At 36.7% G+C, this 10,444-nt stretch overlaps 1 protein-coding gene across 2 annotated transcripts in view; it reads left to right on the forward strand.

The window, feature by feature from the left end:
- The window catches only part of LOC133640671 (oocyte zinc finger protein XlCOF22-like), a 45,032-nt gene extending 38,195 nt beyond the window's left edge, over window positions 1–6,837 (forward strand). For both annotated transcript variants that reach the window (XM_062034227.1, XM_062034226.1), the window contains exon 2: window positions 4,488–6,837. In XM_062034227.1, coding sequence (XP_061890211.1) covers window positions 4,538–5,983 — 1,446 coding nt within the window. In that variant the 5' untranslated portion in view covers window positions 4,488–4,537 and the 3' untranslated portion in view covers window positions 5,984–6,837. The remainder of the gene's footprint in view (window positions 1–4,487) is intronic.
- Window positions 6,838–10,444: the final 3,607 nt, after the last annotated feature.

Genomic DNA, 10,444 nt, shown 5'->3' on the forward strand with positions numbered 1-10,444 from the left:
TGAGCGATATTTCCCGCATCTACTTTGTTTTAGCAATCAAGAATATTTCAGTTGTTTTTATCCTTCTTTGTGTGGACATTGTTGATTGTCATGTCATGTTCGGATGTACATTGTGGGCGCCGTCTTTGCTCCACAGTAAGTCTTTGCTGTCGTCCAGCATTCTGTTTTTGTTTACTTTGTAGCCAGTTTCGTTCTGCATAGCGTTCCCTAAGTTTCACTGCCTTTTCTTAGGGGCACTCACCTGTTGTTTATTTTTGGTTTAAGCATTAGATCACTTTTTACCTGCACACTGCCTCCCGCTGTTTCCGACATCTACAAAGCAATTAGCTACCGGCTGCCACCTACTGATATGGAAGAGTATTACACGGTTACTCTGCCGAGCTCTAGACAGCACCGACACTCAACAACAACACATCATTTGCAGATTATAATTACCGGTTTGCAAAAAATATTTTTAACCCAAATAGGTGAAATGAGATAATCTCCCACGGCACACCAAACTGTATCTCACGGCACACTAGTGTGCCGCGGCACAGTGGTTGAAAAACACTGGTGTAAACAACGCACACTCAGGCACAACACAAGTTGTTCAACAGTCCGGGGGTCTCCCTTGTGCTATTTTAGGCTTCATAATGCGCCACACATTTTCAATGTCTGGACTACAGGCAGGCCAGTCTAGTACCCGCACTCTTTTACTATGAAGCCACGTTGATGCAACACGTGGCTTGGCATTGTCTTGCTGAAATAAGCAGGGGCGTCCATGGTGACGTTGCTTGAATGGCAACTTATGTTGCTCCAAAAGCTGTATGTACCTTTCAGCATTAATGGTGTAGTGGAAAGTCCAGGTTGTCAATGAGAACCAAAGTAGATTTAACACAAGAGTTTTATTTGACTCATAATCAAATGGTACAATGGTTGGGTTGAGTTGTCTAGCACACAGAAAGTTTTCCCCCCGGGCGCGCCCGTCAGCATGAAAAAATGGCTCCCAAAACACTCTCTTCGTTTGGCTTTATCCCTTTCTTATCTCTCTTGTTAGTGCGTCAATGTCTTTTTTGTTTTCCCTATCTGTTCCATAACAACTGGAATCCTTTAGACAGTCAACACATTCTGTAGACAGGTTGGCATGACTTAAAATTCACTTTTGTCCCACAGAAGAGGAAGAGAAATCAAAATGAGCATACATTTTTGACAGACATGAACTATAGGTCAAAGGTCAGAAATTCTACTACAATGGTGCCTTCACAGATGTGTAAGTTACCCATGTCTTGGGCACTAATACACCCCCATACCATCACACATGCTGGCTTTTACACTTTGCGCCTAGAACAATCCGGATGGTTCTTTTCCTCTTTGGTCCGGAGGACACGACGTCCACAGTTTCCAAAAGCAATTTGAAATGTGGACTCGTCAGACCACAGAACACTTTTCCACTTTGTATCAGTCCATCTTAGATGAGCTCAGGCCCAGCCAAGCCGACGGCGTTTCTGGGTGTTGTTGATAAACAGTTTTCGCTTTGCATAGGAGAGTTTTAACTTGCACTTACAGATGTAGCGACCAACTGTAGTTACTGACAGCGGGTTTCTGAAGTGTTCCTGAGCCCATGTGGTGATATCCTTTACACACTGATGTCGCTTGTTGATGCAGTACAGCCTGAGGGATGGAAGGTCACAGGCTTAGCTGCTTACGTGCAGTGATTTCTCCAGATTCTCTGAACCCTTTGATGATATTACGGAGCGTAGATGGTGGAATCCCTAAATTCCTTGCAATAGCTGGTTGAGAAAGGTTTTTCTTAAACTGTTCAACAATTTGCTCACGCATTTGTTGACAAAGTGGTGACCCTCGCCCCGTCCTTGTTTGTGAATGACTGAGCATTTCATGGAATCTACTTTTATACCCAAACACAGTTTGAACATCAAATATGTTGTCTTTGTAGCGCATTCAACTGAATATGGGTTGAAAAGGATTTGCAAATCATTGTATTCCGTTTATATTTACATCTAACACAATTTCCCAACTCATATGGAAACGGGGTTTGTAGAAAAGTTTTGTTAAGAAACCATTCTGAGCCTTGTCTTATTTAGTTTTTATTTTATATATGTTGACCACATTAACCCTGGCAATGGACCCTGTGTGTATATGTATGTTATGCCATTGTTTACAAATTTGGTAAATAAATAACCAAAAAATTAATATTTTGTTGTTTTCTTACTGTACCGAAAATGAACCGAACCGTGACCTCTAAACCGAGGTACGTACCGAACCGAAATTTTTGTGTACCGGTACACCCCTAATGTGTATATATATATATATATATATATATATATATATATATATATATATATATATATATATATATATGTATATGTGTATAATATATATATATGTGTGTGTATATATATATATATATATATATATATATATATATATATATATATATATATATATATATATATATATATATATATATATATATATATATATGTGTGTGTGTGTGTGTGTGTGTGTGTGTATATATATATATACATATATATACACTACCGTTCAAAAGTTTGGGGTCACATTGAAATGTCCTTATTTTAAAGGAAAAGCACTGTACTTTTTAATGAAGATAACTTTAAACTAGTCTTAACTTTAAAGAAATACACTCTATACATTGCTAATGTGGTAAATGACTATTCTAGCTGCAAATGTCTGCTTTTTGGTGCAATATCTACATAGGTGTATAGAGGCCCATTTCCAGCAACTATCACTCCAGTGTTCTAATGGTACAATGTGTTTGCACATTGGCTCAGAAGGCTAATTGATGATTAGAAAACCCTTGTGCAATCATGTTCACACATCTGAAAACAGTTTAGCTCGTTACAGAAGCTACAAAACTGACCTTCCTTTGAGCAGATTGAGTTTCTGGAGCATCACATTTGTGGGGTCAATTAAACGCTGAAAATGGCCAGAAAAAGAGAACTTTCATCTGAAACTCGACAGTCTATTCTTGTTCTTAGAAATGAAGGATATTCCACAAAATTGTTTGGGTGACCCCAAACTTTTGAACGGTAGTGTATATATATATATATATATATATATATATATATATATATATATATATATATATATATATATATATATATATATATACATACAGTATATATACATATATACACATATATATATCTCATTGGGTCCCATAAAAAAGCGCTATTCATATTTATAAATATCTTCAGTCTACATTTTATTCATATCTTATTTCAATAACCCCACAATATCTGGCGCACGCATTAGTTTATTCTATTTTGCATTAAATTATTCTTATTGATTTCTTTCGGCCTTCTTATTTCTTCATCTATTTGTAAACGTTTTTCTCAAGCCTCACCTCCATCGTCTTTTGGCGTCTTTCACCTGCCAGCGTCCTATGTTTTATATTTCACTTATCTTTATTTGAACCCCGGGGTTTTTACACAATGTGAACCTGGAAAGATACACACTTTAAAAAAAAACAGTCTGCAGCGATCTACCGCACAAAAACATGTTTTTTTTACATGCACCTCCGTTTGTCACTTTCTCTCAGCTTTTCTTCAACTTGCTTTTTCCCATACAACTACATCCTGGATGCATCTCTTCCTCACACTTGCAACACCATGTTTCTGTGTCTATTCTCCTCCAAAACTTCTCATACTTGCCTCTCTCTGTCCGCTGTGTCCACACTTCTCACAATCTGTCCAACTATGTTCTTCTTTATCTCGTCCATTATCTTCCTGTCCCCACTCTGGGACAAAAACACTCCATCACGCGTCCCAAACTCTTCACACTCACGCTCAAAATCACCATCCATTTTTACTCTTTTTCTCTTTTAACAACACGTAAATCCAGCAACAAATCAGTGTTATAAAATTCAACAAGATCAACAACAATCCAAAACCATATAATGTCATACATCTCTCTCTCTTATTTACATCAGTTTTCGAGGGCCGCAAACCTCCTTAGCGTATACTGAAACGTTGCACCGAGATGAACACGTCTGTCAATCTCACTAGTCTACGGGGCGGCAAGGCCCTAGATGTCACTTACAACTTTATTCACTTCTTCACACTAATGACGTGACTCTCGACCTTAAGACAAATTAGCCCACTACCTATTTACAATTTGTGTTTCCAGGACAATGCCCGAAACACGAGTGAGTCACCCCTCACTCGGAGCCCGTCGCGGCGGACGTCTCTGGGGCACTAATTTTCTTTTTCTTTTTGTATGACCTTAACACTGTTCCAAAAACATTGAAAATCACCAACACTTATTTCTCACCCTATCATGTCTGTGCAAGCCATTTGGGATCAGACAAACTTTGTTTTTCTTTTCCTGTGAATAATGTTGTAAAGATTTCAATACAGTTCATACAATAACTAGTTGTTCCTAAGTGCATGTAAACGTACTGAATGCATTGTGTGACTGAGCAGAGATGGATGTCACTAAAACGTGATTGTCTTGTTTTCTTGCAGACGTCTGTGAAGAACATCTTCACCCTGAGCAACAGAAGTGGAGCTTCAGGATGCGGACGGAGGAGCCACAGCCCTCTCACATTAAGAAGGAAGAGGAATACCCACTGATCCCCCATTTTAAAAAGGAAGAGGAGGACCCACTGACACCCCATTTTAAAAAGGAAGAGGAGGACCCACCGACACCCCATTTTAAAGAGGAAGTGGTAGATCCACTGAGCCCTCACATTAAGGAGGAAGAGGTGGATCCACTGACACCCAATTTTAAAGAGGAAGAGGAGGACCCACTGACACCCAATTTTAAAGAGGAAGAAGAGGACCCACTGACACCCCATTTTAAAGAGGAAGTGGTGGATCCACAAGGCCCTCACATTAAGGGGGAAGAGGTGGATCCACTGACACCCCATTTTAAAGAGGAAGAGGAGGAACCACTGACACCCCATTTTAAAGAGGAAGCGGTGGATCCACTGACCCCTCACATTAAAGAGGAAGAGGAGGAACACAGCATCAGTCAGCAGGGAGAGCATCTTGAAGGACTGGAGGAGGTTGATGTCACCAAGATGCCAGTGACTGGTGTCCCTGTGAAGAGTGAAGGTGATGAGGTCAAAGGTGAGAGTGAGGAGAAGAGAGAGGCGGAGCCTCCAAGCAGCAGCTCAACTCAACACATGACAACAGAAGCTGATGGAGACCACTGTGGAGGATCACAAGCAGACAAGCTCTTAGCTCCACTATCAGATAGTGAGGACACAACGTCACACTCTCCTGACACTGATGATGAAGACTCTAAAGATGATAAGACATGTCACACTGACAACACACACTTCACATGTTCTCACTGTGACAAAACCTTTAAATACCATTGTCATCTGATAGAACACATGAGAATACACACTGGAGAAAAACCTTTTTCCTGCTCAGAATGTGGTAAAAGTTTTGCAATAAATAACATTTTAAAATTCCACATGAGAATACACACTGGAGAAAAACCTTTTGCATGTTCAATCTGCGGTAAAGATTTTACTCAAAGGACCCATTTCAAAACACACATGAGAATACACACTGGAGAAAAACCTTTTTCATGTTCAATCTGCGGTAAAGATTTTACTCAAAGGCACCATTTCCAAAAACACATGAGAATACACACTGGTGAAAAACCTTTTTCATGTTCAATCTGCGGTAAAGATTTTACTCGAAGGGACCATTTAAAAAAACACATGAGAACACACACTGGTGAAAAACCTTTTATATGTTCAGTATGTGGTAAAAGTTATATAGAAAGACATCAATTAAAAGTACACATGAGAAAGCACTCTGGTGAAAAACCATACTCCTGTTCAAGCTGCAACAAAAGCTTCCGTTACCTAAACACTCTTACAGTACACATGAGAACACACACAGGAGAGAAAGTGTTGAGTTGCAGTGTGTGTGGTGAAAGATTCTCTTCTAAGTACCAGTGTAAGAAACACAAGTGTGCTGGTGAGAACAGCAGCAGCAAATGAAGATGCAGGATTTGAAATAAACTGTCAAAACTTTAACTTTGACTTTCTAACAACATCAGTACATATAACATGTGTGACATCATTGGTGTGTGTGTAACACAATCTTGTTAATATGATTCTAACATTTATAGATTAGACACTTCAGATTAGTGATTTTATTTCAGTCAAGTACATGAGTTAATATACACATTTGTGTACTTTAAAATGAACAGAACAATTTGACTGAAAAGGTGAGAATAAACACTACATAAAATATGTTACATACAATCAACATTTTAAGTGTAGATATTCATAGTTCACTTTTATACTTATTCATAATAGTGTTTTATATATGTTTTTTGAAATAATGAAGGGTTACATATTGTATGTTCTAATTCTAGATGATTCCATAGATGAACTCCTTTATATGATATACATATTTGTTTTACATGTGTTCATACCTTTGCTTTTGAGTACTCATAAATCCCTCTTAGTTCATATTTACTGGTTCACATCTGAAACATCTTCTGGACCACTTCTGGAAGCATATTATTATTTACTTTATACATCATTTGAGCAGTTGTCTTTTATACAAGATCATTTACTTTTAAAATGTGTGACTTTATGAATCATTTGTTGGGTCTCTATAATCCATTCTATTAATTATCTTTATTACTCTCTTGTGTAATATGAATATTGTTGTGTGATTGTTTTATATGTATGTCCCCAGACCTTTATGCAATAAACAATGTATGCTTCAACTAAAGTTGGGTACAATAATTGTAGTTAATATTTGTAAGTATGTATTTTATTCTATTTAGTATTGCACTCCATTTTTTTTATGTTTTCTTTATATGATTTATATGTAGTGTCCAGCTTACTTCATCATCAATATTAACGTCTAAAAATGTGATTACCTTTATTCCTTTCATTTCAATATTATCCATCATAATTTGTGTTTTACATTTTTACAATCTCCAAATATGATATATTTAGTTTTATTGAAGTTTAGTGACAGTTTATTGATGTGCAGCCATCTTTTTATGGTCAAGTTCTCTCTGGATAAAATAAGATGAGAGTTAAATCAAGCGGTAATGAAGGTGAAGAATGGAAGATTATTATATACATAATTATATATAGTTACACTCAGTAGTGACAATTAAAGACACTTTCATCCTGTTCATTTGAGCAAAGAAAAAGGGTAAAGTGTAATATTCTAAACAATAGAAGAATATTAATATGAGCAGTCAATATTCCAACATTGTGAAGCTGAGCTATGGTAAAAAACATATTCAGCTTTAAAGGCTTTATGAGAGTGATGTAATTATCACAATCAGAAATACTTTATTAATCCCCGAGGGGAAATTAAAATGTTCAGCACTGTTATAAACATGTGAATATTCAATGTAATAATATATTATATTAATACCATAATAAAGTGGTACATTTGGGGATGTGTAATATTGTTTGTAAGAACATCCTGAATGTTTTTGTGCTAGAATTGTTTGAATGAGTAGAGTGAAAAAAATGAGGCAGTAATGATAATAATGGTTTGTTTTAAGCCTGTTTATGAATAATTAAAGTTAATTAAAATACCAAAATGGAGCTTACATCCTCAGTGAGCTGAACTCCAGCAGTAAAGATGAGATAAATTATGTGGAAAGGTCAGAAGTCAAATGTTTCTTCGGGTAATACATGGAGCCTCTGCTGCCACCCAGCGGCCGTTGGAAAGAATGCATACATTTTGTTTTGACGTCCTTTTTACTTCCTGTCCTTTTCGTGTCCAAGTCTGTAGTGTGGGCCATAGGACAGAAGGAGGACATTCTGTTAATAGCCTGTGGAGGGCAGCAACACACCTAAGATGTTCTACTAGTCTGCTGGAAATAGAAAGAAGAAGAAGGAGGAAAAAGCAAGATGGCGTGTGATGGAGAAAGTCAGGCACGTGGGCATTATAGTTCTGTATTTTTAATCAGTGCATACATGTGCACATATATGTCGTTTAATAGAGTAAACATCGTCAATAATTGTTTGTATCCGAATACACTTTGTGTTTATTTATTACCGCCATTCTTTAAATATGTTGTATGTAAGAATGCGGGTGTTGTTGAGAAGATGATGCAGGTGTTCTGTCGAATTTAGCTACATGTAAAAATGTGTAACTTATTCTAGTCCATTTGTGAAATAAATCGTTTTCCTAAATTATAGTCTCCTCACTTTATCCAGACAGTCTTTAGGACAAAAGACCCTGGGAGGACTTTGCCCTTTAAAAGGGAAACATATTCACTGTGGCAGGACAGTATCAAGATGAATTCATCACATTTGTATAATATGAGGCATTTTATTATCATTGTACAGCCCTTACCTTTGGGCTGATACTGAGGGCGACTGTGTTGACCAGTTTGACGCGTGCAAATGATTGAATGTCCAGTTCTGTAGAAATGTGTTTGGATATGACAATCCGTTTATTCCAAGCTATCAAAATTAAATCAAATGTAGGTTATAGAACATTATGTATGCTGACCTTGAATGGCACATTGTCACAGCAGCGAGACCTGACCACACACGGCACGACACGACACGGTCGAAAACTGGTAGTCCTCCATGCAATCGCCCCCCGAGTGTTGCCAGCTGAACCCAATAGAGCAGGGGTCACCAACCTTTTTGAAACCAAGAGCTACTTCTTGGGTAGTGATTAATGCGAAGGGCTACCAGTTTGATACACACTTAAATAAATTGCCAGAAATAGCCAATTTGCTCAATTTACCTTTAACTCTATGTTATTATTAATAATTAATGATATTTACACTTAATTGAATGGTTTAAAAGAGGAGAAAACACGAAAAAAATGACAATTAAATTTTGAAACATAGTTTATCTTCAATTTCGACTCTTTAAAATTCAAAATTCAAACGAAAAAAAGAAGAGAAAAACCAGCTGATTCGAATCTTTTTGAAAAAATAAAAAAATAATTTATGGAACTTCATTAGTAATTTTTCCTGATTAAGATTAATTTTAGAATTTTGATGACATGTTTTGAATAGGTTAAAATCCTATCTACACTTTGTTAGAATATATAACAAATTGGACCAAGCTATATTTCTAACAAAGACAAATCATTATTTCTTCTAGATTTTCCAGAACAAAAATTTTAAAAGAAATTCAAAAGACTTTGAAATAAGATTTAAATGACATTCTACAGATTTTCTAGATTTGCCAGAATATTTTTTTTTGAATTTTAATCATAATAAGTTTGAAAAAAATATTTCACAAATATTCTTCGTCGAAAAAACAGAAGCTAAAATGAAGAATTAAATTAAAATGTAATTATTATTCTTTACAATAAAAATAAAAAAATTTACTTGAACATTGATTTAAATTGTCAGGAAAGAAGAGGAAGGAATTTAAAAGGTAAAAAGGTATGTTTAAAAATCCTAAAATCATTTTTAAGGTTGTATTTTTTATCTAAAATTGTCTTTCTGAAAGTTATAAGAAGCAAAGTAAAAAAATCAATGAATTTATTTAAACAAGTGGTGCAATTTGTTATCCAAGTCTTTAAAATATTTTCTTGGATTTTCAAATTCTATTTGAGTTTTGTCTCTCTTAGAATTAAAAATGTCGGGCAAAGCGAGACCAGCTTGCTAGTAAATAAATACAATTAAAAAAAATAGAGGCAGCTCACTGGTAAGTGCTGCTATTTGAGCTATTTTTAGAACAGGCCAGCGGGCTACTCATCTGGTCCTTACGGGCTACCTGGTGCCCGCGGGCACCGCGTTGGTGACCCCTGCAATAGAGGCTTTGCAGTCACGTGGTTTTATCACGTGACTTTGGGTTACGCCACCATCTTGCCGGTCAACCGGTCAGCTCGTTCCTACGTGTTCGTACAGATTCAGTTTGATTTATGCGCTACATTTTCAGCGATTTCATCCGAATTATGGCTGATTTGTTACCTAATGAAGTTGTGCATTTGGATGAAGAGTCCAAGAAACGTTACCGAGAGAAGTTGAACCTTGTTGGCACAACGGATCCGTACCTTTTACCGAGAAGCATGCTAACATCACCTGAGCATTTTGCTACAGCCGACCTGCATGATCTCTCATATCCAGACATTTATAATTACCTCGTCGATTCACCATCGACTAGTTTGTCATCTAGTTTGTCCATTTCCATGGACAAACTAGTTGTGTTCCTGGCATACGTAATAAAGTGTACAGAACAGGCAAGAAATAAGACTGAGAAGATCAAAATAATCGTTTTTTATATGTAAAAGAACTATCTTGGGAACAGGTGCAAAGGTGAACTACAGACAGTAGACGAGACGGAGTCATGTGACCACAATCCAACGCCATGTTGATTGTTCAGTGGAATGCCAGAAGTCTAATAGCAAACAGACAGGAATTAAAGGCCTACTGAAATGAATTTTTTGTATTTAAACGGGGATAGCAGATCCATTCTATGTGTCGTACCTGATCATTTCGCGATATT

The sequence above is a fragment of the Entelurus aequoreus genome, linkage group LG23 (genome assembly GCF_033978785.1).
Source record: "Entelurus aequoreus isolate RoL-2023_Sb linkage group LG23, RoL_Eaeq_v1.1, whole genome shotgun sequence".
NCBI lineage: Eukaryota > Metazoa > Chordata > Actinopteri > Syngnathiformes > Syngnathidae > Entelurus > Entelurus aequoreus.